The 27,945-nt window shown below is 41.9% G+C and overlaps 1 protein-coding gene and 2 long non-coding RNA genes across 13 annotated transcripts in view; 1 reads left to right on the top strand and 2 right to left on the bottom strand.

Moving 5' to 3' along the window:
* Positions 1-9,735, bottom strand: part of LOC139530502 (protein Smaug homolog 1-like) — an 87,288-nt gene extending 77,553 nt beyond the window's left edge. For 2 of the 4 annotated variants that reach the window (XM_071326983.1, XM_071326984.1), the window contains exons 1-2: positions 9,534-9,735; positions 5,701-6,314 (exon numbers count right to left, since the gene is read on the bottom strand). In XM_071326983.1, the coding sequence (XP_071183084.1) occupies positions 5,701-5,896 (196 nt within the window). In that variant the 5' untranslated portion in view covers positions 5,897-6,314; positions 9,534-9,735. The remainder of the gene's footprint in view (positions 1-5,700; positions 6,315-9,533) is intronic. The other 2 variants (XM_071326985.1, XM_071326986.1) reach the window with 2 other exon arrangements.
* Positions 9,736-15,366: 5,631 nt separating this feature from the next.
* On the top strand, positions 15,367-22,498 carry LOC139530500 (uncharacterized). 6 transcript variants are annotated; one of them, XR_011666053.1, is made up of 8 exons: positions 15,367-16,422; positions 17,284-17,477; positions 17,564-20,583; positions 20,671-20,721; positions 20,898-21,051; positions 21,134-21,195; positions 21,621-21,678; positions 21,750-22,498. It is a non-coding gene; the product is annotated as an uncharacterized lncRNA (long non-coding RNA). The 6 variants fall into 6 exon arrangements; XR_011666050.1 differs by having other exon boundaries at positions 20,898-21,195; positions 21,750-21,805; positions 22,143-22,498; XR_011666052.1 differs by having other exon boundaries at positions 20,898-21,195; positions 21,750-21,936; positions 22,136-22,498.
* A 1,462-nt stretch (positions 22,499-23,960) lies between these two features.
* On the bottom strand, positions 23,961-27,917 carry LOC139530499 (uncharacterized). 3 transcript variants are annotated; one of them, XR_011666047.1, is made up of 3 exons: positions 26,952-27,917; positions 26,541-26,652; positions 23,961-25,651 (listed from the first exon to the last, which is right to left on the bottom strand). It is a non-coding gene; the product is annotated as an uncharacterized lncRNA (long non-coding RNA). The 3 variants fall into 3 exon arrangements; XR_011666045.1 differs by having other exon boundaries at positions 23,961-26,652; XR_011666046.1 differs by having other exon boundaries at positions 23,961-26,652; positions 27,729-27,917.
* Positions 27,918-27,945: the final 28 nt, after the last annotated feature.

Below are 27,945 nucleotides of genomic sequence, written 5' to 3'. Positions count from 1 at the left end.
CGACACCATTCTATATACTTCCGGCCCTTCCTTGGACACTGTGCTATCTAACCTCCAAACGAGCTTCAATGCCATACAACACTCCTTCCGTGGCCTCCAACTGCTCTTAAACGCTAGTAAAACCAAATGCATGCTTTTCAACCGTTCGCTGCCTGCACCCGCACGCCCGACTAGCATCACCACCCTGGACGGTTCCGACCTAGAATATGTGGACATCTATAAGTACCTAGGTGTCTGGCTAGACTGCAAACTCTCCTTCCAGACTCATATCAAACATCTCCAATCCAAAATCAAATCAAGAATCGGCTTTCTATTCCGCAACAAAGCCTCCTTCACTCACGCCGCCAAACTTACCCTAGTAAAACTGACTATCCTACCGATCCTCGACTTCGGCGATGTCATCTACAAAATAGCTTCCAATACTCTACTCAGCAAACTGGATGCAGTTTATCACAGTGCCATTCGTTTTGTTACTAAAGCACCTTATACGACCCACCACTGCGACCTGTATGCCCTAGTCGGCTGGCCCTCGCTACATGTTCGTCGTCAGACCCACTGGCTCCAGGTCATCTACAAGGCTATGCTAGGTAAAGTGCCGCCTTATCTCAGTTCACTGGTCACGATGGCTACACCCACCCGCAACACGCGCTCCAGCAGGTGTATCTCACTGATCATCCCTAAAGCCAAAACCTCATTTGGACGCCTTTCCTTCCAGTTCTCTGCTGCCTGCGACTGGAACGAATTGCAAAAATCTCTGAAGTTGGAGACTTTTATCTCCCTCAACAACTTAAAAAATCTGCTATCCGAGCAGCTAACCGATCGCTGCAGCTGTACATAGTCCATCTGTAAACTACCCACCCAATTTACCTACCTCACCCCCCATACTGCTTTTATTTATTTACTTTTCTGCTCTTTTGCACACCAGTATCTCTTCTTGCACATGATCATCTGATGATTTATCACTCCAGTGTTAATCTGCTAAATTGTAATTATTCGATTTATTGCCTACCTCATGCCTTTTGCACACATTGTATATAGATTCTCTTTTTTTTTCTACCATGTTATTGACTTGTTTATTGTTTACTCCATGTGTAACTCTGTGTTGTCTGTTCACACTGCTATGCTTTATCTTGGCCAGGTCGCAGTTGCAAATGAGAACTTGTTCTCAACTAGCCTACCTGGTTAAATAAAGGTGAAATAAAAAATAAAATAAAAAAGACTAGATCACTCTCAAATATAGCGCCCGACATTTTTAGGCCAGTTTTGCTACTATTCTCATTGTATAACCACGTTTTTTTGTGGCTAAATATGCACATTTTCGAACAAACTCTATATGTATGTTGTAATATGATGTTACAGGAGTGTCATCGGAAGAATTCTGAGAAGGTTAGTGAAAAAATTTATATATTTTGGTGATCATAACGTTATCGCTCCCCTTGCCTTGGATTCATGCTGGGGTAACGTTTGCACATGTGGTATGCTAATATAACGATTTATTGTGTTTTCGCTGTAAAACGCTTAGAAAATCTGAAATATTGTCTGAATTCACAAGATCTGTGTCTTTCCATTGCTATGCTTTGTCTATTTTTATGAAATGTTTTATGATGAGTAAATTGGTAATACACGTTGCTCTCTGTATTTATTCTAGTCGAGTTGTGATGGTGGGTGCAATTGTAAACTATGATTTCTACCTGAAATATGCACATCTTTCTAACAAAAACTATCCTATACAATAAATATGTTATCAGACTGTCATCTGATGAGGTTTTTTCTTGGTTAGTGGCTATCAATATCTTTATTTGGCCAAATTGGTGATAGCTACTGGTGGAGAGAAAAAATGGTGGACAAAGAAAAATGGTGTCTTTTGCTAACGTGGTTAGCTAATAGATTTACATATTGTGTCTTCCCTGTAAAACATTTTAAAAATCAGAAATGATTGCTGGATTCACAAGAAGTGGATCTTTCATCTGGTATCTTGGACTTGTGATTGAATGATATTTAGATGCTACTATTTACTTGTGACGCTATGCTATTCAGCTTTTTTACTGGTGGGGGGTGGGGGGTGCTCCCGGATCCGGGTTTCTGACTCGGTAGAAGTTAAAAAAATAAATAAAATAAAAATAAAAAAACCGGTCGACCTCTAGTCGAGAGACATGAGTCCTCCGAAACATGACCTGCCAAGCCGCACTGCTTCTTGACACAATGCCCGCTTAACCCGGAAGCTAGCCGCACCAATGTGTCGGAGGAAACACTGTACAACTGGTGACTGTGTCAGCATGCATGTGCCCGTCCAGCCACAGAAGTCGCTAGAGCGCGATGGGACAAGCACTTCCAGGCCGGCCAAACCCTCCCCTAACCCGGACGACGCTGGGCCAATTGTGCTTCACCTCATTGGTCTCCCGGTCGCGGCCGGCTGCAACACAGCCCGGGATCGAACCCGGATCTGTAGTGAAACCTCAAGCACTGCAGTGCCTTAGATCACTGCGCCACTCGGGCAGCCTAAACACCCCTGTTTAGACAGGACAATGCTCAGCCACTTCAAACGTGATCTAATTGCCGCCCCCCGGGTATGGCCTAAAGATGTATTTTATAAATCGGGGAGGAAATGTTACATACCCCAAACAGCCATGTTTGAAAAGCCAGACTGCTCCAATTACTTGCACTGAGCTTCAACTTCCAGATTCAATCAGCACAGCAGTAGGTCTGATAATGCTCTTATGTAGAAACCCAATGAGGAAATAGCATTGAAATTAAAATCAGCTCTACCCATTAACTCCAAAATAAATATATATATATATACCACCGTTCAAAAGTTTGGGGTCTCTTGGAAATGTCCTTGTTTTTGAAAGAAAATCACATTTAAAATAACATAAAATTGATCAGAAATACAGTGTAGTCATTGTTAATGTTGTAAATGACTATTGTAGCTGGAAACCGGCTGATTTTTTTATGGAATATCTACATAGGCGTACAGAGGCCCATTATCAGCAACCATCACTCCTGTGTTCCAATGGCACATTGTGTTAGCTAATCCAAGTTGATCATTTTAAAAGGCTAATTGATCATTAGAAAACCCTTTTGTAATTATGTTAGCACAGCTGAAAACTGTTGTTCTGATTAAAGAAGCAATAAAACTGGCCTTCTTTAGACTAGTTCAGTATCTGCAGCATCAGCATTCGTGGGTTCGATTACAGGCTCAAAATGGCCAGAAACAAAGACCTTTCTTCTGAAACTCGTCAATCTATTCTTGCTCTGAGAAATGAAGGCTATTCCATGAGAGAAATTTTTTAAATGCCGTTTCCAGCTACAATAGTCATTTACAACATTAACAATGTCTACACTGTATTTCTGATCAATTTGATGTTATTTAATGGACAAAAGTGTTTTTCCTTCAAAAACAAGGACATTTCTAAGAGACCCCAAACTTTTGAACAGTAGTGTACGTGCTTATAGATCTCTCTATTTCAGGTGCTCAAAGTAGCAAATCAAATTACTTGAACCTAGTCAAAATCCCAAATCTCTCTGCCAAATCTGAAAATGTAATATCATCGAGTGACTAAAATAAATCCCCCTCTCCCTCACCCCAGTCTCTTTCTCACACACATACATCGTCTTTCGACTTGATGCTGTGACAAGCAGAAAATAAGTTGCATCACTCTGTTCAGGGGAACAAGGCAGCCTCTTCACGCAGTGAAATAAGTAAGTCATTGTGGATTCCTTTCATTAGTACAGCACTTTCCAAATAGTTGCGCCTTTCCACTCAACTTGGAGCTTCCAGCTGCAAGTTAACCCTGCGTGGGCCACAGGCTTCCATTTCTACCACAAAGATGGATATTTTTCCAATTCTCCCACAACTATTACATTTTTTTACGACAACCACAACAAGTGTTGAACTTACACATCTAAAATCTGTCTGAGCCAATTAGCTTGAGATGATTTAAAAAAAAAAATCCTTGCCATCCACACTTCTGTGTCTGAAAAGATGACAATGAACATGACAATAGATACGATTCAAACAACTGGCATACACTTGATATCAGTGTAGACAGAGAGCAAAGACAGTCAGTAGTCCTTACATTCCAGAAAGACTATGTATAGCCACATAATTGATCCATAGACAACATTGCAGCAGCACTGGAACAATGTTCCATTGCTGGGGGCATTGCCGACTGTCCCGCTCAACTTGTCGAGTCAACGGAAGCAGGGTCGACCGCAGGCTGACACAGGTGAGACTGACAGGCGTGGCAAGACCCAGACAACTGGCTAAGTAGCTATAAACAGTGTTCCTAATAGTCTTAGGTTGTATTTTTATTTGCTTGCACTTTCTCCTTCAGGACTGCTAATCTGAATGGATTTAATACAGTAGGTGAAAACAGCAATGAGAAAATATACCCAGTCCATTTACACATCAATTTTCATGAAGTAAGAGAAACAAGGCAGGCAGATATTCAGAGGTACTGGGAAGTACCCATTGAGCAGCCGATTGGCTACACTTCATAGCATCAAGATCCATACAGTCACATTCATGTCCAGTTCACCACCACTGTACAACCACTAGCCTGGTCCCAGATCTGTTCAGCGTGACAATGACCATAAGAGTTGGCCAAACAGATATGGGACCAGCCTACTATTAAAACAAACTCCTTAAAGCAGTATGATCCCAAATGGAGCTAAACTATTCCTATAAACCCACGAGTTGATGATTTGAACCCGTCCTCGCTGAGTCTTCTCTGCCTCCTCTGATCTCTGACAGTGAACACTTGACTAGGGCGTGGGAGTGACCCGCTTAAGGGGATATTTGTGGATTTTGCCAAAGAAGCCCTTTATCTATTTTCCCCAGTAGCAGATGTAACTAGTGGATACCATTTTTATGTCTCGATGTGCAGTTTGAAGAAAGTTACTAATTGCTTACTCGCGTTAGCGCAATGACTGGAAGTCTAGGGCAACACGTCCATATTTATATTGAACAGTAAGGGGCCATACTGCATTATAACCTCCTTGTATAACTGGGAGAACACAGTGGAGAGAGAAGCAAGGTGAGGCTAAAAGAGGCAGCCACTGCCCAGAATAAACTCTGATGGGAATCCCATGTTGCTGTGTGTGTGCATGCTGTGTATTTATGTGTGTGTAGGAGAAAATGATAACGTATCCATCTTAACAGACGGTTTCTCATCAATGTGTATTAAGGCAGTGCAGACAGTGGTGGTACCAGCTATACAGCTGTAGACATCAGATCAGTACACACACAGTGTTTTTTCTCATCATCACAGCACACCAGCCAGAGCTCCACTCTATTTTTCATGAGTCAGTTTGGTTGCCAGGGTGTTTCCATAGTCACGTACCAGCCTGATGCAACAAACCAGACCCCCCAACTGATTTATCCCCACAGCAGAGCACTGGAGTCATGTATGATTTGGTGTCCAATTCAAAGATGGTGCGAGGCCAGCTAGTGCAATGACCTCATCGTTGCCATGCCACAATACACTGACTGGGCAATGGGCACGGTTAACCCTTCGCTGTCTGTAGAAGTGCGTAAGGCTGTTATAGGGAATGACATACCTTCAAATGTGTGTGTGTTTTTGAAGTGGCATCAGTACCAGAAGCACTAACCCTTCCCCAACTTCAACGGAGCACAGCCATTGGTAATCATCAACTTCAATGGACAGTCAAGATGGAGATAATGTGTGTCAGTGGGCCTACCTGGGTTATTGGCTTCCCCCTCCAACACGTGGAGCTCGGTGCACTCGGCCAGGCTGTGCTCCAGACACAGCTGCAGGAAGCGGGCCTGGGTCCGCGACACCCGCTTCAGCAGCGACAGCAGAGCCACCGTCTGCTCACACTCATTCCATCCCTTAAACCAGCTTCCCAGGACACCCACCTGGTCGCGAAACATCATGGTCTGGGGGACAGGCACGAAGCAGAACGGGGAAACCAGTTAGAGTGACCCCCCCTGGTGTCACGAGAGAATTAGGTTAACGGAGGTCTTGGTGCTGTGGTGGTTGAACTTTTGTCAAAGCTTGTGTTGTGTTCCTCTCGCTTTCTCGGGTTGGTTGCGCTCTTCTCTTTGCCTGTTTCTGTTGTTGATGTTGAGTGGACAGCAGTAGGTGTGCTCAGTTCAAGTGGCATATCATCATCCGGGCTTTTAGCATTGCAAGTGTAGCTTCAGCTTGAGGGGAGCAAGGTGCTCTCCTTGGTGCATCTGCCAAAGGGCGGGGGTTAACAGTCAGACGGGAGAGTCAGCTTTCTTCCTGCACTCTGCGCTGTCAAACCAGCGTTACCCTTGTTGCCATTTTCCACAGGGATCCCCCTTAGACCTGAAATTATGGAAATAAATGGTTGAGAGACATGGTCACACACGTACACACAGCGTCCCAAAACCCATCCAGCAAAGTCTTTACCGACCGTGAATAAGAAAACACTGAGGAAATGTGACAGTGCCCGTTGCTTCAGCAAACACTGCTCTCCGCAGACTTGAAAATTGACGATTATTGAAAGAAACTGTTCTCCTTTGAAAACCACGATATTAGTGACACCTATTCCTTACTGCAACAAAGCCTGTATGTATCATACTTTTCATCTAAAAGTAGTTACGCTCTACCGTATAGATGCGGGCTGTGGTATTCACCACCGGGACAAAAAATATGATTGTCAGTAATTGGCGCAACATCCCGACTGGTATTTCTAAAGAGAAGGGCGCTGGTCCCTTATGTTTTAATGTTACAGACGGCTATGTTCAAAGTAGCTCTCGAAAACCCTCCTGCGTAGGCTTTTAAGTGGTTCGCGTCGCCCATGGTTGTGTGAACTACAATTCCGACACTGTTTAAATGTTTAGAAATAACCATTGTTTGCGAAACATATGAAAGATAAAAGGGCATATCAGCAAAAAATAACCTTTCAAATAAAAAAAGCATCACTATCTGTAGCAGTTTTGCACAGTGTGTGTGCCCCCAGTTGACGAACTACACTTCCTCCCCAGTTACGCTAAAGCTTGTCACATGCTTCCCAGTCAAAGCAGTTAGTGCATATATTAGGACACATTTTTGTGATGTTTTTGTTAGTTTCGGTGTTCGGCAGGTTTTTCTTCGGGCTGTTCCAGCTCACATTTTTCTTGAGGCAAGTCAAAGTTCAGTAGCCGAAGTCTACTCCCCTTCATCAGTGATTGGTCGACAGTACTTCTTCTAGTAGGAGTGGGAACATTAAGTGTTTGTTATCATTCAACGAAAGATTGAAAAATACTGCACCAAACATCTTAGCTAGATGTAAAATTGCACAATTAAGGGTGTTTTCACACTTGGTCCCTTTTAGACAATTTTTATGAACTCTGTGCAGTCCGCTTAATCTTTGGTGAATGGTTAACATTCCAAAAGGAACTCAGACACCTCAGAAGAGCTCCCGAAGCAAACAGAACTGAGACAATCTCGAGAGGTGGTCTGAGTTCCATTCGCTTGAATTCCACAGACCAGTTCCTTTTTTTAGGGCAATAAGAACACAAAGCTCCCCAGGTTGACTTGTAATTACACACACTACTGCAACACCTTTGCCCCTGCCAAAACCTCTCACATTGGTGCCACAAGAGAGAACATTTTGATGTGCAGTTTTGCAGGAAAAACGTGTGCCATTTTTGGATATTGATTAGCGATTGTCAAAGACGCACAGAAATTCCAAAATATGTGTGTAGTTTTTAGTTACGATTATTTGTTTGCAATATCTGATCTATAAGAGAGCTTCGTAAGCTGTTTATTCGATTGTGGGGTTTGAATGTTGTGAGAAGACAACATATTTGGAAAGAATCACAAAATACTGTAGCATACAAAATCTATTCTAGCTTTTAAAAGGGGCAGTAGCCTACATTGGCTGTACAATTTTCAATTACAGCATTATTTATTCTGCTATTTATTCTGTTACCAATAATATTTACATGTCTTCTGTATCTTCTGAATACAATTATTACAAAATGTAAGTAGGCAGTAACCAAAAGGTTACTGGATCGAATCCCAGAGCGGACAAGGTAAAAATCTGTCATTCTGCCCCTTGGGCCAGTAACCAAAAGGTTACTGGATCGAATCCCAGAGCGGACAAGGCCATCCTGCCCCTGAACAAGGCAGTTAACCCACTGTTCCTATGCTGTCAATGTAAATAATAAAACAAAATGGGTTACGTGAACTGGCAGAAGAGTTGAGTCCTCATTCAAAGGCTAGGCGAGTGTGAATACAAAGAGACCCCAGTTATTTCGCTTTTTTTACCCCAGAGGACTAACATCGGTTCCTTTAAAAAGGACTGTGTGAAAATACCCCAAGACCTCCTTGGCAAAAACCTCAAAAGTAATGACAGATTTCTTGATTTATCTTAGATCATTCAAACTATTTTGAGGAAGTGTTTCTGGCTATGTTGTTGCTATGGTGGCTCAGGAGGAACAAACAGTGTTCTAATTTGTCAAGCGAAGCTATTTTGGGAGTAGCCTATGCAAGCACATACGTTCGACTCACCTAGGGGCAAACTGAACCCATGTATGTGGACACCGTCACACACAGGTGTCAGGAGCAAGCTAGGTAGCTGTCTTCCAGAAACAAGCGCTGTAATTTGGAGATATGGCCGTGTGGGAACACTAACCCTATAAAAAGGTGTGTAGTAATTTCACCATTTGAATTGAGAATTATTTCTCACCGATATGAAAGATATGTCCCTTTTCCCCAAAAACTTTACCGCAAGTAATGCGTTTTAACGTTCAGAACAGTAGATCGAAGGCTATCGTCGGAAGGCGCTAAAGGTTGTTAGCGTCTATGAATGAGTTAGGTTCAAAGCATCGGTGTGCTGTACTATATGATGAAGCATAAATGACTAAATTTCCACCACACATTGTTTCGAAGATAGCCTGTAGACTGTATAATCTGTGGACTGCCAACGTCGACGCGACACAAATAACCTCGCATGAAAAGACCGCATTCGTATTCAATGTCGTACCTTAAAATAAAGTCCCCATGTCAGCACTAACGGGTCTCAAAAACGGCCACTTTGCATCATCAGCATTGGGGCAATCATAGCCCTACATGAGCACCGAGGATAGGCTAGATCATTTGTAAAATGTGGAGGTGATGCGATTCGTCTCAAGGAAAATGAATACTTGGCTCTACGTGAAATAATTGAGTTCAAATGCGGAGTCTTAGAACATTCCTAAAATGTGGCCGATGCATAGCTATGCTACACTGTAATTCTACACATATTCATACTAGTTTCCATAAACTCCTGAGATCCAGAACCGCGCGTTAACCATTCCGACGCTTATTTATACGGGTAAATATCAACCGTCAATGTCTACAAAATAAATGTCCAGCTGGATATATTTGTATTCTCCGAGATTTTTTTTTATTGTATCACATTTTTTTTTAGATTAGTACTTAGTAGCACATTTTTCTATATTGCAGGTGTCCTACTGGACAGCCAACAAGAGAGCAGCTCAAACAAGAGTCTACAAAAATACTCCAGAAGCTTGTTAAAAGTTGCAAAGAAAATTGTTAAAACGTTAGGCTACTCACTTCTAGGCACAGTTGTATCGGTTGTGTTGGTCGCAGGACGGGGCGCAACAAAGTACACAATTGTGGGGAGCGGTGCCCCTTCACTCCGGATCTGTGTGTTTTGCCATCTTGACTAACTATTCTCCCTACAGTTAAGCTACTCTTGTTTTACCAGAGGCGAGTCTCGGCATTGCTTTCCACATGCTAATAATTAACACGAAGCATTACGTCAGGGGCTTGGCAGCACAAGGAAGCACAAAAATAGAGAATGGAGTTAGGGACAGATCACATAGCCTAACAGCAACCGAGACAACTGACAGGGATTAGCACATTTTTGAAGAAAAAAGGTTTCCATAGCAAAGTGGATAAAATCAAAACAAAAAGTGACGATGTGTATGAATGTAAAACAGGGCGGGAGTTGCCTCAATTTGGCCCTTTCACTTATCTGTACAATACTTTCAACTACATTTCTACACATGAAATACTATCGGGTCCATTTTTCTCGGGGTTGATCATTAAGCAGTAGTTACTACACATACAGTATGAAGAGAAATGATATCAATTAAAGAGGAGTGCCTGCCTCCCTATTCATGAAGTTCTTCATTGCTCTGATGTGTGCATTCCATCCAGCAGAGGGCCTCACCCTCCATCCTACCGTTTGGTTGAATTGAAAGCAAAAAATATATTTCATACATTGTTTCAATGAGAGTATCGAGTTATAGCAATGCAGCAGCTGATACAATGTGTCGAGTTACAGTAGCAGTGAGAAAAATAAAGACACTAAGTGCTCCGGTCATACATTATATTTATCTGTCTCCTGAAATAGAATTCAATTGTTTTGTGTGTAAAACCTTGATGTTTTTAATGTAGCCTATACTGCCAGTGCTTTGATGGTTTGACTACATCAATGTATTCCTCATTCATTCATTGATTTTACATGAGCACATGTTACATTTGAACAAAGGTAAAACAATAAACATTTTTGGGTTATGAATGGGGAAAAATAAGCCTCTATAGGGAAGGCTGATTTGAATGGCGAGGCCCACCACTTGTACAGATACATGATAGGGCCTCAAATGCATTCTTGGGCCATTGTTTGATAGCAGTGTCCTTTTCTGTCACACAATGCACCCTTACTGCCTTCAGCTGAGTGTGCTCAATATTGACTAAAAGAAGTGGAGGGGGGGAAGGAATAGACGTTTTACCAGTGGGGAAGTGGACAGTTCTCTTGAATCAGTCAAAAGCTCAAGCCATCACAAATTGGATTGATATCTGACAAGGTGGCAATTGGCCTACAGTTGACCTCTGCATTGAGATATTATAGCATGAAAACTATATCAACTTAATTTTTAGGGTCCTAAATTGTGCTGTTTGTTGCTACTTGGCTATCTGCCAAACTTTTCAGTTTTTGCTTTTAATACATTTACCAACGTCTTTTTCCCCCTCGCTCTACTTTTTTCATTCAACTTTTTCACCCCTGACGCTTTATCTGGCCATTGTTCTACAGGACCACCAGCCGAAAAAGCTAAGTAGTAACATTAACACTATGCCATCTAATTGCAGTTGCTGTACTCATAATATACAGAACTATCGCCTTATGGTGAGGATAGCCATGTTTCAAGCATATCTTCAGATGCCATCGTTATGCAAGGGTAATTTAAGTGTAGGAAAGGATGAAACAGCGTCTGTGCCACCAGTAAGTACAGATAGTAGTATAAATCCCCCGCACAATCCCAGCAGCCGGACAATTTTCTCAAGGCTTCTGGAAAGAAATGATGTCGGCATGCTCAACCGGTATCGTTCATTCAGCCGACAGAAACTTTCAACCGGGTCCCCCCATTAAGCAACGAGTCGGAGTCAGAGGCCGAGCCCTCTCTGGTTACGGGGTCTGAGCCACCGAAGACTCCCACCATTAGTTCTGACAAATTGAAAACCCTAGTCAACGGCGACTCCATTACCTACAATAGACATAAAAATAATAATCCAGTGATCATACACTGTTTACCAGGGGGCAGGGCCACCGACGTAAAGGCTAATCTGAAGATGGTGCTGGCTAAGGCTAAAACTGGCGAGTTTAGAGAGTATACGGATAATGTTATTCACGTCGGCACCAACAATGTTAGGATGAAACAGTCAGAGGTCACCAAGTGCAACATAGCTTCAGCGTGTAAATCAGCTAGAAAGATGTCGGCATTGAGTATTTGTCTCTGGCCCCCTCCCAGTAAGGGGGAGTGATGAGCTCTACAGCAGTCTCACAAGTCAATCGCTGGTTCTGCCACCCACCACCCGCCAACCCCTCTTTTACGCTACTGCTACTCTCTGTTCATCATAAATGCATAGTCACTTTAACCATATCTACATGTACATACTACCTCAATCAGCCTGACTAACTGGTGTCTGTATGTAGCCTCGCTACTTTTATAGCCTTGCTACTGTATATAGCCTGTCTTTTTACTGTTGTTTTATTTCTTTACGTACCTACTGTTCACCCTAACACCTTTTTTGCACTATTGGTTAGAGCCTGTAAGTAAGCATTTCACTGTAAGGTCTACTACACCTGTTGTATTCGGCGCACGTGACAAATAAACTTTGATTTGATTTTAACTGTTTTCTGCCCCTCCCAAAAGATAGAATTTGTAGATTATTTACCCTCTTTCTGGTACTCGCCCACAAACAGGACCAAGCCTGGCTTGCTGAGGAGTGACAGACTCCATCCTAGCTGGGGGGTGCTCTCATCTTATCTATGAACATAGACAGGGCTCTTATTCCTCTAACTCCACAATAAGAGATGGTGCAGGCCAGGCAGCAGGCTGTTAGCCAGCCTGCCAGCTTAGTGGAATCTGCCACTAGCAGGCAGTGTAGTCAGCTCAGCTATCCCCATTGAGACCGTGTCTGTGCCTCGATCTAGGTTGAGCAAAACAAAACATGGCGGTGTTCACCTTAGCAATCTCACTGGAATAAAGACCTCCTCCATTCCTGTCATTATTGAAAGAGATTGTGGTCTCACATCTCAAAATATGGTTACTTAATGTTAGATCCCTCACTTCCAAGGCAGTCATAGTCAATCTCAACTAATCACTGATCACAGTGGCGATTTTAGCATATAAATGTTGGTGAGGCAAACTCAAATGTTTTAGATGCATGCCAGCAAAGTCACTACACAACCCTAAACAATACATTAATAGCACTATAACGGTGACAAACGGTGCTCACGAACTGTTAGGGCCTACATAAAGCTGTCCCAACAGCAGAGCTTTCTTTTCAGCACCATGGAGTGAATCCTTACCACCACTACACCTGGCTATCTGCATTTTGGAGCTGCTTACTCAACTAAAGCGACCATGTTTGTATGTGGCTTTATTAATTAACTCAATGATATATATTTTTTAATTGTTTACAAACTGATGTGACTGTTTTTTTTTGCAAAAAATGTTGGGCTCAAAACAGGTGCCCTGAATGACGGGTCGCCACTGACTGATCATAATCTTGATGTGATTGGCCTGATTGAAACATGGCTCAAGCCTGATGAATGTTAAATTAGGCCTATCCTCCTGGTTACACTAGTGACCGTATCCCGTTAAAAGGCAGAGGTGTTGCTAACATTTATGACAGCAAATTTCGATTTACAAAAAAAATATATGTTTTTCTCTTTTGAGCTTCTAGTCATGAAATCTATGCAGCCTACTCAATCACTTTCTATAGCTACTGTTTACAGGCCTCCTGGGCCGTATACATCGTTCCTCACTGAGTTCCCTGAATTCCTATCAGACCTTGTAGTTATGGCAGATACCTCCAAAAGGCTTTTGGAGCCATCATCAACTCAGTGGGTTTTGTCAAACAGGTCTCTGGATTTACTCATTGCCACAGTCATACCCTGCATCTAGTTTTGTCCAATGGAATAAATATTGTGGATCTAAATGTTTTTCCTCATTATGCTGGACTATCGGGCCACCATTTTATTACGTTTACAATCGCAACAAATAATCTGCTCAGACCCCAACCAAGGATCATCAAAAGCCGTGCTATAAATTCTCAGACAACTCAAAGATTCCTAGATGCCCTTCCAGACTCCCTCCACCTACCCAAGGACGTCGGAGTACAAAAATCGGTTAACCACCCAACTGAGGATCTTAATTTAACCTTGCATAATACCCTAGATGCAGTCGCACCCCTAGAAACATTCGTCACAAGACATTTGCTCCCTGGTTCACAGAAAATACCCATGCTCTGAAGCAGGCTTACAGAAAATTGGAATGGAAATGGCGCCACACCAAACTGGAAGTCTTCCGACTAGCTTGGAAAGACGGTACTGTGCAATATCGAAGAGCCCTCACTACTGCTCGATCATCCTAATTTGAGGAGAATAAGAACAATCCAAAATGTAATTGATACTGTCGCAAAGCTAACTAAAAAGCAGCATTCAACAGGAGAGGATAGCTTTCACTTCAGCAGTGATAAATTCATTAACTCCTTCGATGAAAAAATCATGATCATTAGAAAGCGAATTAGACTCCTCTTTGAATCTGCACATTTCTCCAAAGTTCAGTTGTCCTGAGTCTGCACAGAACTGCCAGGACCTAGGATCAATTGAGACACTCAAGTTTTTTAATCCTGTACCTCTTGACACATTCATGAAAATAGTCATGGCCTATAAACCGTCAAGCTGCATATTGGACCCTATTCCAACTAAACTACTGAAAGAGCTACTTCCTGTGCTTGGCCCTCCTATGTTGAACATAATAAATGGCTCCCTATCCACCGGATGTGTACCAAACTCACTAAAAGTGGCAGTAATAAAGCCTCTCTTGAAAAAGCCAAACCTTGACCCAGAAAATGTAAAAAAACTATTGGCTATATCAAATCTCCCATTCCTCTCAATTTTTTGGAAAAACCTGTTGCACAGCAACTCACTGCCTTCTCAAAGTCATAATGGATATGAAATGCTTCAGTCTGGTTTTAGACCTCATAGCACTGAGACTGCACTCAAAGGTTAGAAATTACCTTTTAATGGTGTCAAACCAAGGATCTGCATCTGTCCTCGTGCTCCTAGACCTAAGTGCTGCTTTTGACGCCATCAATCACCACATTCTTTAAGAAATTAGAAACCATAATTGGTCTACACGGACAAATTCTTGCCTGGTTTAGATCTTATTTTTCTGAAAGATATCAGTTCGTCTCTGTGGATGGTTTGTCCTCTGACAAATCAATTGTAAGTTAACGTTTCTCGAGGTTCCGTTTTAGGACCACTATTGTTTTCACTATATATTCTACCTCTTGGTGATGTCACTCGGAAACACATTGTCAACTTTCACTGCTATGCGGACAACACACAGGTGTACATTTTGATGAAACATGGCGAAGCCCTAAAATTGCCTACCCTGGAAGCCTGTGTTTCAGACATAAGGAAGTGGATGGCGGCAAATGTTTTACTTTTAAACTCGGATAAAACAGATGCTAGTTTTAGGTCCCAAGAAACAAAGATCTTCTGTTGAATCTGACAATTAATCTTGATGGTTGTACAGTCGTCTCAAATAAAACTGAAGGACCTCGGCGTTACTCTGGACCCTGATCTCTTGACGAGCATAAAGAAAATTAAAGACAGATTTTTTTCCATCTTAGTAACATTGCAAAAATCTAAAACTTTTTGTCCAAAAAGCTGCAGAAAAGCTAATCCATGCTTTTGTCACTTCTAGATTAGACTACTGCAATGCTCTACTCTCCGGCTACCTGGATAAAGCACTAAATAAACTTCAGTTTAAAATTAAACACTGCTGCTAGAATCCTGACTAGAACCAACAAATTTGATCATATTACTCCAGTGCTACACTGGCTTCCTGTTAAGGCAAGGGCTGATTTCAAGGTTTTACTGCTAACCTACAAAGCATTACATGGGCTTGCTCCTACCTATCTCTCCGATTTGGTCCTGCCTTACATATCTACAAGGACCAAACGGTCACAAGACGCAGGCCTCCTTATTGTCCCTAGAATTTCAAAGCAAACAGCTGGAGGCAGGGCTTTCTCCTATAGAGCTCAATTTTTATGGAATGATCTGCCTATCCATGTGAGAGACGCAGACTCGGTCTCAACCTTTAAGTCTTTATTGAAGACTCATCTCTTCAGTAGATCCTATGATTGAGTATAGTCTGGCCCAGGGGGTGCGAATGTGAACGGCAAGGCACTGGAACGACGAACTGCACTTGCTGTCTGCCTGTCCGGCTCCCCTCCACTGGGATTCTCTGCCTCTGCCTCTATTATGGGGGCTGAGTCACTAGCTTAATAGTGCTCTTCCATGCCGTCTCTCGAAGGGGTGCATAATTTCAGTGGGTTGAGTCACAGACGTGATCTTCCTGTCTGGTTTTGCGCTCGTGCGGTGGAGGAGATCTTCCTGAGCTATACTCAGCCTTGTCTCAGGGTAGTAAGTTGGTGGTCTGTATCTCTCTAGAGTCGTGGGGGCTGTGCTTTGGCAAAGTGGGTGGGGTTATATCCTGCCAGGTTGGCCCTGTCTGGAGGTATCGTTGGCCACAGTGTCCCCCGACCCACCCGTCTCCAATATCTATCCTGCAATAGTCTGTGCTGGGGGGTCTTATCTCTGGTGTAATTTTCCTGTCTTATCTGGTGTCCTGTGTGAATTTATGTATGCTCCCTCTCTCTCTCCCTCCGAGGACCTGAGCCCTAGGATCATGCCTCAGGACTACCTGGCTTTGACTCCTAGCTATCCCAGTCCACCTGGTCTTGCTGCTGCTCCAGTTTCTACTGTTCTGCCTGCGGCTAGGGAACCCTGACCTGTTCACCGGATGTGCTACCTTGTCCCGGACCTGCTGTTTTCGACCTTCTCCTCCTCTCTACCACACTTGCCGTCTCGACATCGGAATGCTCGGCTATGAAAAGCCAACGGACATTTACTCCTGAGGTACTGACCTGTTGCACCCTCTACAATGGCTGTGATTATTATTTGACCCTGCTGGTCATCTAAGAATGTTTGAACATCTTGAATAACAATCTGGCCTTAATGGCCATGTTCTGTTATACATCTCCACCCGGTACAGCCAGAAGAGGACTGGCCACCCCTCAGAGCCTGGTTGCTCTCTTGGTTTCTTCCTAGGTTCCTTCCTTTCTAGGGAGTTTTTCCTAGCCACCGTGCTTCTACATCTGCATTGCTTGCTGTTTGGGGTTTTAGGCTGGGTTTCTGTATAGCCCTTTGACATCTGCTGATGTATGTAAAAATGGCTTTATAAATACATTTGATTGATTGAGATTCATTTGAATTGAATACTTCTAGGATCATGGAATGCATTTGTTCAGATTTATAATAAAAAGGTATTTGTTGCAGGTTGCAGAATTTATATATTTTTCATTTAATGCAACGATATTGGTTGCTGAAAAGTATGTTTTGAATGATTAAAATGACAACAATTTACTCAAGTAAGCCTATGCAATCATCAGGCCTGGACCTACGTCTGTTCTGTGAATTGTTTCTTTCTTTTCCCCAGTGCTGTTCATTTTGGAAGATATTTTTGGTGCCCAGTCCTTCCAAAAAGCATGCAAATAATATCCAGTAATATTGTACTTCTTACTTGAAATAATGATAGTAGTATTGCAATAGTATGTGGTGGAAACAGGCCCACCTCACTGTTTTCCTCAATGGATGAACTCCAGTAGGCCTGAGGTTTGGACGCCACCTTGTGGGTATTAAGGCGTCCGCATGCTTCTCATCCAAAACAGTTTATGGCGTGCATAGATTGATTACATTTTGTCACTGTTTTGGTTTTAGGCAAGCATTTTTTCGGCTGTTCGTGCACACAAGATTTTTTCCTGAGGCAAGCCGAAGTCTATACCCCTTCGTCGGTGATTGGTCAGCAGTAGGGATTCTTCAATGAAGTGTTGGTTGTCATTGAACTAGAGAAGATGACACATTGCAACATTGTTGCAAAGGAGGTGCGATGACACAAAAGCGTAAGAATGGCGGTAAGTTCAGACCTTCGACTCCAGAGTGTATACTGTACCTTCGTCTCCTAAATACAAACCAAGTAACTTTACTTATTTACCTTTAGGTCTTCTTGCTCTCTTGAGAATCTCAAAATGGAGTCGGTTGGCAGCGGTGAGCTCTGAGTTTGAGCCAGACCAGGATGAAGTGGGCCTACCTGCAGCGACCGGTGTGGTAAAGACTTCCAATGTTTGCCCTGTGAATCCTACCGGAGAAGATTTTGGAATGGTGGGAGTGAGAGTGGATTGCTACTTTTTGGCCAACCCATACGTTGTGTCAAGCTGGGTAAAGGGAAAACTGGGAATGGATACATACGTAAAAGTTTCGAGAAGTGGATTTGTTTATTTTTTGTGCATCCTCCACCCAGAGGAAACCTGTGGCGTGCTTTGCTCTCCGGAACGAACGGAGCGCCGCTCAAAGGGGTGCTCAGTGGGGTAGCGTTGAGTGTAGAGGTGGATCAAATGAAAAATAATGTTCCTGGTGTTTGTGACGCCCGCTGTTTAGTGAGACGTGGACCCGGTGGCAATGGCAAGTCTGAGAATACCCTGTCGGTCTTATTGAGCTTTGACACAGAGTGTCTACCTGATAAGGTCAGTTTACTTTATATTTTCTATTCTGTCAGGGCATATGTTCCAAACCCGCTACTGTGCTTTACGTGGCAAGGATTCAGACCTGTTGCAGCAGTGTGTAGAAGGGAGATCCCACAGTGTGAGAAATGTGCAGGAGGGCATAGTCAGAGGGAGTGTACAGTTGGGATAGAGAACGCACTGTGTGTCAACTGTGGGGGTGCCCATGCAGCTGGGGCCGAAGTGCCCTGTGAGAGAGAGACAGGCTGAGATTGCCAGAGTTTGAGTGGGAATGAAAGTTTCCTATGCTGAGGTAGTGAGTAGAGGATAGCCCAAGGGTGGGTGATTCAACTGGAAGCCCCCCAGTGAGAAGGCCTGAGAGAGATCCAGAGAGGATGAGTTTTAGTAAGGTTGGATTTCTTTTGTTTATAGCCATGGTGATCAACTGCACTGCGCAGCGGAAATCACAGAAGATACTGTATATGTGGTAGTTGAAGCAACAGATACATATTTTGCGGTGAGATTTTAGTGCAGCAAATCTACAAGAAGTTTTGAGAGAAGGGGTTACATCCTCCCATGCCGGCGGCCTGGTGTAGGATCGTGGTTTTGGGGGGGATAGTGTATCGGTGCAGGGTTAATTGGTGCAATTTAAGATTTTTTTGTATGTGACCCAAATGTGGGCGACTAAGACCTAAAAACGTCAAAATTAGATTTGAGTTAGATGAATTCAGACTATTTTGATTAAGTACACACTTGCTACGGCAACTCGAGGGACAAACTGTACTATTGCCGCTTTTTTCTCTCACCACTTTCCTAACCTTAACCTCAGTCTCCTAACCTGCTATGAAAGTCACTTCTAGTAGCTGTATCGAAGTGGCGTGAAATGTGTTTCTCAGTTCTCTTCGTCCTGGCAATTGAAACAGAAGTTTAGTCTGTATTTTTTTTATGTAACCTTTATTTAACTAGGCAAGTCGGTTAAGAACAAATTCTTATTTACAATGGCTAAGTGGTATTTTGCATTGGTTACCCATTGAAGTTGTAATATTTAATGCATGCAATGGAAAAGGCTGTACATATCTTCAACAACCTCAGGATATCTGACATTGTTTAAACTCTTGTAGACCAAATTTATGAGACGTTATACGCGCCGTATCGTCAATTGGACATTCGGAGACTTGTTCCGAAGCCACTCCTGCGTTGTCTTGGCTGTGTGCTTAAGGTCGTTGTCCTGTTGGAAGGTGAACCTTGGCCCCAGTCTGAGGTCCTGAGCACACTGGAGCAGGTTTTCATCAACGATCTAGCTGTACTTTGCTCCATCTTTCCCTTGATCCTGACTAGTTTCCCAGTCCCAGAACAGAAGTTATTTCGACGACAAACAGCCACCTCAATCTGCAAAATGTAAACCTATCAATGGCATGAAGGCTACTCTAGAGAAAAATTATAACCGGATGACCCACATTGAAAAGTAAAATGAGGATCATGGCGAAACGCTAATACAACAAGACCAGGCTATTAATACTTAATGGGCCAGGTAGAGGAATTGCAAAAGAAGGGAGAATTGTTGGTAAACCTTTTGCGTCATAATAATATATTCAAATTTTGGGGGTCTCAACCAATGCAGAAAGAGGGCAGAAAATGTCTACATTTGTGGACCAGATGGTGAGGGAGTTCTTGGAAATCGATGCTGCTACACCTTTGGTCATGGAGACAGCCCACAGAACGGCAAAAAAAAGATATGCCGACTAACACCGTACCCAAACCTCGCCATTGTGCGCAAATTGATTTTGTTCCCCCACACCAAACGCGACCACGACACGCAGCTTAAAATATCAAAACAAACTCTGAACCAATTGTATTAATTTGGGGACAGGTCAAAAAGCATTAAACATTTATGGAAATTTAGCTAGCTTGCTGTTGCTAGCTAATTTGTCATGGGATATAAACGTTGAGTTATTTTACATGAAATGCACAAGGTCCTCTACTCCGACAATTAATCCACACCGAATAACAGAATAATTTCTAGTCATCTCTCCTCCTTCCAGGCTTTTTCTTCTTTGGACTATATGACATCTAACTTTTCATTGTTTCACATAGCGAGTCTACACAGCCTACACATAGTATATACAATAATGAAATCACCTGGTACCAACATACATGGCAAGTCAAGAAAAGCCATTGTACTGCAAACGGTAATTCACACTGCAAACGGTAATTTAAAAACTTCAAAACACATTTACGAAGAAAGCATACACATTGCTTTGAAACCGTGTCCAAGGAAATATTTTTGGCATGTGAGTGCATTGATGTGAGAAATGGTGTTTGTAGTCAAATACATTTTCTGGTCGAGCAACACCCATACATGTTGTGAAAGAAACTTGGGCTAATTCAGTTCCAACTGTGTTCAAAACTGTTATGCATGCTGAAGTATAAAAAGTTGTTAATGTACTTTTTTACACTGTGTTCAGAAACATTGCTCGGATCTTGTCCCCTGGACCTTGGAGGACTTTGTGTGGATGATCAGGTTAGATATTCCTTTAAATTATTCCACTGAACTGTACCATTTGATTGTCATTCCTTTATTGAAAAGTGTACCTTGTTCACACCACAGGGCCTACCAAAGCAAGGTTTCTCAAACAACTGTGGGGTGTTTGTTTTGATGGTAAGATGCTGGCTATTCACTATATTAAAAGTCCTATTTTCTGTTATAACAAAGTTATTTTCTGTGCTTGCAGCATGCAACGCACACTTATTGCTCATACTTTGTTTATTATTCTTTACATTCTTTGGGACCTATTTCCTACAGTTTTTAACACTACATACATCAAACTCCTGCAGAGCTGGATGCTGATGTGACGTGCTGTGTCTTCTACATCCTGAAATATATTCCTGGAGGGGAGTTTTATTAGTTATAATAACTAACATAACTATCAAACTTAACTTACAGTATGCTCTGTACATTGCTATGGAAGCACAGTGTGATTTCACTGAGGTATGTATAAATTATGAAATTCTCATCACTAGTGGATATGTTTTTTGGGATACTCATCCGATTGTGTGATTTTCTTTTAAAGGAAAACATGCAGCAAATTCGGCGACGGTGGTGCCTAGTTTTCCTGCAGAACTTTCCCACGCCGTAAGTCTTGAACATTAAACTTCATTTGCATTCTTAATCATTTTCACTGTGGCCAGGCTGACCTGAATATATGTTCATATTGAATGTACAGTGGGGCAAAAAAGTATTTAGTCAGCCACCAATTGTGCAAGTTCTCCCACTTAAAAAGATGAGGCCTGTAATTTTCATCATAGGTACACTTCAACTATGACAGACAAAATGAGGGGGGAAAAATCCAGAAAATCACATTGTAGGATTTTTAATGAATTTATTTGCAAATTATGGTGGAAAATAAGTATTTGGTCACCTACAAACAAGCAAGATTTCCTACAAACAAGCAAGATTTCAAGCAAGATATTTGCTAATCTTTTTAAGTGGGAGAACTTGCACAATTGGTGGCTGACTAAATACTTTTTTGCCCCACTGTATGTCATTCACTCACTAAGGTCTGAAGAAGAGAGGTTGAAAGATGGAAAAAGGCGGTGAAATCAAAACACACTACAGGTAGGTGTCATGATGAGTGGTATAGTCTTAAACCATAGTTTAGACTTACCCCCCCCTCCAATATATTTCAGGATGATGTAGATGTCACCCCAGGAGGTCACATCAGCATCCAGCTCTGCAGGACCAGGTACTGTATAGGCTATTAGCTAAAGTAAGGTGCATTCCTGTAAACACATCCCTAGAGGTTCCCGTACATTACGTAATGACCACAATCTGTTTTCTTTCTGGACGATACTGAAAACATGCGCTGTGAACTGGGTAAGTAGTCTGTGTGTAATACTGAATACTTGACAAGATATAATAGTTGTGATGACTTGTTGAGTAGTTATCGATATCACTGAAAACCCCTTTAGTAATAGTGGCTTTTGTTTGCATGGTGGTATTGTGAAAGTGGGGTGTAATTTGTCTTGATCACCCAATGAGGCACTACTCTTAATATTTATTATTTTTCTTCAAGGAAGCAGATGTTCTTCTAAGGGACACCCTCGAGTCAGCAAGGTGGTGCGAACGCCAAACATTTAAAGGCACCGTTTCCCTCCCTAGTGTAATTGGGATGGACGGGGAAGACCGCATTACAACCCTTAAAGAACTACAGTTGTATGATGGCCTGGATGAAGAGGAAACTATTCTCCTCAAGGAACCAGTCATGTTACAGAGAGATTGAGATGTTCTATGTGGAGGAAGTTGACAACAAGAAAATGACTGTCTTTGCCTCTTCTGAGGAGCAGGAGTGAAGACATTTTTGAGGAGTGGTCAAACCTCGTTTTTGTCTGCTGTGTAAATTGTGTTATGTTGTTTAGTAAAGATGACGTAGAAGTCACCCGAGTCTCTGATCTCTTTACTGGAGCTGGTATAACTTAATGTACAAAGCACATTCAGCTTGTCAGTATGTCTATATGGTATAGTCTGTCTCCATTCTCATGAGGAAAGTAAATAGCATTATAAATCAGAATAGGTAGTAACAGTAAATGCTCAATGAAATATAATTCAAGTTAACATTTATCAACAATTTTAACAGTACATGACATACATAAGTCTGTTCACAACAACATCAGTAGCTTGTCTCATAGCATGAAGCAAAACGTGTTAACATATCTGCTGGTACCACTTTATAATATTTCTTACGATCATCAAAAATTCAATACGTTTGAATTCAATATGTGCCTTGCGCAAACGTGTGTGTTCAGTGTGTGACTGTCATATCAGATGGACAAAAAGGTGGGCGGGGTCAAACGTTTGACTCCGTCCACATTGAGACCAGCCCTGAATTGCACACTGCAGCCAGGGATACTTGCATATTTTGGTGCGAAGTTCTCCATGTTAAACAGGACATCACAGGTGTTATTCAACCAGACCCCATGCCATCTCCTAGGTATTGTTCCTGTGGATACACTCCAATCCTCTCCATTTAAATTGATAGATTCTTTAAGCAGCCGCAATGAAATGTGTAACAAAATGCTGGGAAAATGAACATGCACCCTCAAGATGTGGTTAGGTCTATGCGGGGAACTTGTTGACATGGAGTGAATTACATCAATCTTGCAACATAGGTAGGGTCATCAAGGACAACCACCCGAGCCACTGCCTGTTCATCCAGAAGGCGAGGTCAGTACAGGTGCATCAAAGCTGGGACAGATTGAAAAACAGCTATCTCAAGGCCATCACTGTTAAACAGCAATCACTAACACAGGGGCTGCTGCCTACATACATGAAATCATTGGCCACTTTAATGTTCACATTACTCATCTCAACACTGTATATTATACCATTTATTGCATCTTACCTACACCGCTCAGTCACTGCTCATCCATATATTCCATTACTTAGATGTGTGTATTATGTAGTTGTGGAATTGTTAGATGTTACTGCACTGTCAGAACTAGAAGCACAAGCATTTCGCTACACTCGCAATAACATCTGCTAACCATGTGTATGTGACCAAAAAAATTCGACTTGAAGGTGTCTGGTCAAAGTACTTGATATATCGTACAGGTCTTATTCTGTAATTTGAGGTTTTTCTGTGGCTCTATCCAAATTGTATTCTTATTAAGACTCTTGAAATATTTGCTCTATACAGCAAAAATGTACCCTTAACATGTGCATGTAATTACTCTTTTTTTTTTAAGACAGCAAAGATGTGTATATGGTATATGCTCTTGAATAAAAATGTGGTAGAAAATAATTTACAGCTGTTTAAGTGGCTGATGTATTGTTCCATGAACAGACACTTATAAGGGTTGTATATTTAACACATCTGCACCAAAACAAATTACAAATGGTAATTGGTCTTACATATAAAACAACTTTATTTAAATAAGTTTAGGGGAATACACTGTCATTCAAACCTGAAAACAAAGTGCAAGTTACATTGCTGTAAGAACCATAACATTATACAACATTCATCTCAGGGATATTGAAATCAAAATGGATTTGGAAAGACGTGATAAGAATAAGGCATTTAATAATAATAATAATAATAGGCATTTACATGGCTGTTCATCCATTCCATTAGGCCTATAGCCTTTCACATGAAGAGTCAGAACAGAAAGAATTTAAAAGCCAAACATTATTTTAGTGTTTACATTTCCAAGGCCATGAATCAACATGCAGGATGTATGGGATAAAGGGAACACCCCCTATATACATAGAATCACTGGTCACTTGAATAATGTTTACATACTGCTTTACTCATCTCATGTATATACTGTATTCTAGTCTAATGTATTTTAGTCAATGCCACTCCGACATTTCTCAATCTAATATTTATATATTTCTTAATGCCATTCTTCCATTTTTAGATTGTGCATTGTTGTGAATCGTTTTTAGATACTACTGCACTGTTGGAGCTAGGAACAAGCATTTTGCAACAAAATCTGCTAAATATGTGTGTGACCGATACAATTTCATTAGATTTATATACACTGCAGTTAGAAAGTATTCAGGCCCCTTACCCACATTGTTATGGTACAGCCTTATTCTAAAATTGATTAAATTGAGAGAAAATAATCTACACACACACAATACCCCATAATGACTAAACAAAAACAGGTTCAGAATTTTTTGCAAATGTATAATAACCTTAAACAGATAAAGTATTTATATAAGTATTCAGACCCTTTGTTATGAGCCTCAATTTAGCTCAGGTATATCCTATTTCCATTGATCATCCTTGAGATGTTTCTACAACCTGATTGGAGTCCACCTATAGTAAATTAAATTCATTGGACATGACTTGGAAAGGCACACACCTGTTTATATAAGGTCCCACAGTTGACAGTGCATGTCAGAGCAAAAAACAAGCAATCAGGTCGAAGGAATTGTCTGTAGAGCTCAGAGACGGGATTGTGTCGAGGCACAGATCTGGGGAAGGGTACCAAAACACTTCTGCAGCATTGAAGATCCCCAAGAACACAGTGGCCTCCATCATTCTTAAATGGAAGACGTTTTAAACCACCTATACTATTACTAGAGCTGTCCACCCGGGCCAAACTGAGGAATCAGGGTAGAAGGGCCATGGTCAGGGAGGTGACCAAGAACCCGATGGTCACTGACAGAGCTTCAGAGTTCCTCTGCGGAGATGGGAGAGCCTTACTGAAGGACAAACATCTCTGCAGCACTCCACCAATCAGGCCTTTATGGTGGAGTGGCCAGGCAGAAGTCACTCAGTTAAAACCACATGACAGCCCGCTTGGGGTTTGCCAAAAAGTATCTGAAGGACAATGAGAAACAAGATCGATGATGAAAACCTGCTCCAGAGCACACATGACCTCCGACTGGGGCGAAGGTTCACCTTCCAACAGGACAACGACCTAGGCACAAAGCCAAGACAACGCAGGAGTGGCTTCGGGACAAGCCTCAACGGCCTTGAGTGGCCCAGCCAGAGCCCGGACTTGAACCCAATCAAACATCTCCGAGAGACCTGAAAATAGCTGTGCAGCAACGCTTCCCATCCAACCAGACAGCTTGAGAGGATCTGCAGAGAAGGATGCAAGAAACTCCCCAAATACAGGCGTGCCAAGCTTGTAGCGTCATACACAAGAAAGATCGAGGCTGTAATCGCTGCCAAAGGTGCTTCAACAAAATACGGAGTAAAGGGTCTGTATACTTATGTAAATACATAATTTTTGCTTTGACATTGTGTAGATTGATGAGGGAAACAAACTATTTAATCAATATTCGAATAAGGCTTTAACGCAACAAAATGTGGGAAAAGTCAAGGGGTCTGAATACGAATCAACTGTATTTGTGCCAGATAGTCAACTACTATGGTAACATGGCATGACAATTATACAGTAGGACTTGGCAAAACAGCATAAACGGATCTGGGATCAGGCTAGCAAAATGAACCGTTTTGATCTGAAGCACACTTTCTGGAAGAAAGGGTTATTTTGAAAGGCAAAAAGTGTCCTACATAGAACCATATCACCAGCATGCTCTATTGCAGGGTGACTTTCAGAATTGTTTGTTTTAATCTATTTTTACATGTACACTGATTAGTTGATACATCTTATGCTACACAAAGAACACATTTTTCTAAACTAATCCAATCTGTTAGTAGTTGGACTTATTGCACTCGTTAAATGCAAATATTGTCAAAGAAATAAAATGTTAAAAGATAATAAGGCTGGTGGAACCGTTCATAGGTGGTTCTAGGAAGAATCCTCCAAAGATCAAATGGTTCTCAGTAAATCCCTTCATAGAACCATATACAGAGGCTTATGACGAACCCTACATAGAGGGTTCTAGGTAGAACCATTTTCAAAGGGTTCTGCCTAGCACCAAAAAGGGTTCCCCCCACTTTTTTTTCTCCCTTAAGATATTCACCTTCCTGTCCTGTTACCCTGGCCTATTGTAGTGCTCACCTTGGCTGTGAGGGTTTGTCCTGTGAGGTCTGGTTGTCCCTCAGACATGTCTGCAGCATCAGCAGGATGTTCTCCAGCCCGTGTCACCACAGAGACAGCTTCTATTGACTACCTGGTGCACAGGTGACATGTCTACAGTGTCATCACAACAGTCCACCACACTGTCCCAAAGAGAGAGCGATAGGAAAGTATTTTATGAAGTATAGTGTATATACAGTGCCTTTGGAAAGTATTCAGACCCATGGACTATTTCCACTTTTACGTTACATGCCGTTCCCTAAAATGGATTACATGTTATTTTTTTCCTCAATCTAAACAATAGCCCATAATCTCAAAGCAAAAACAGGTTTAGAAATGTTTGCTCATTTATAAAAAATATAAAAAATATCACATTTACGTAAGTATACAGACCCTTTACTCTGTAGTTTGTTTTAGCACCTTTGGCAGCGTTGACAGCCTTGAGCCATCTTGGGTATGACACGACAAGCTTGGTACACCTGTATTTGGGGATTTTATCCCATTCTTCTCTGTCTTGGCTGTGACTTAGGGTCCATTGTCCTGTTAGAAGGTGTGCACGCACCTGGGCTCAATGGAAACAGGACGCACCTGGGCTCAATTTCGAGTCTCATAGCAAATAGTCTAAATACTTTTTGCAAAAATTTGAACTATTTTCGCGTTGTCATTATGGGGTAGTGTGTGTAGATTGTTTAGGATAAAAAATAAAAAACGTTTTTAGAATAAGGCTGTAACGTAACAATGTGGGAAAAGTTGAGTTATTGAGCCCCTTGTTTGCGATAACTGGTTAGCTACCTAATTCGTTTAGCTAGAAACACGAAGTGGCCTGGTCAGTATCTAAAACAGCTAACTAGCCACGCTAACTAAACAACATGATTTACGATAGACTTGAGTTGAAATTGGCTAGCTAGATGATGTTAGCGAGAGAGCGCTAGCCACAATGCAGTCGAATTTAATGTAATCTAGATAGCTAGTTTACTTCGCTGCTATTGGCATACAGTTAGCTTGCTACCTAGCAATACCAACGAATTACAATGCTGAGCAAAGCAATTTTAGCAGCATGCTATCACAACATCCGAACTTTTCGATTCTGTCCCCCGGACTACACTAGCTAGACATTCGACCACATACGTACCCACTCAACCTTCCATAGCAGTTAGCGCTGTAACTCACATTGAAAGACGGTTGTGGAGAAACAAAGACGTTTGCGCTGATATCTCTATGTACAGTCGTCCACTCTCCTCCCCTAGCAGTCGGCGCTTCCGGATCTCGCTACATGAGCGGTTTGATTATTCCAATAACCACTATATTGCCTTATCAGTTGTCAGTTGAATATTACGTTACAATTGACAATACGGAACATACAAATGGTCACGTAGTTCACGTAGTC

Source organism: Salvelinus alpinus, chromosome 9, assembly GCF_045679555.1.
Source record: "Salvelinus alpinus chromosome 9, SLU_Salpinus.1, whole genome shotgun sequence".
NCBI classification, from domain to species: domain Eukaryota; kingdom Metazoa; phylum Chordata; class Actinopteri; order Salmoniformes; family Salmonidae; genus Salvelinus; species Salvelinus alpinus.
This window is presented reverse-complemented; position numbering and strand designations above follow the sequence as displayed.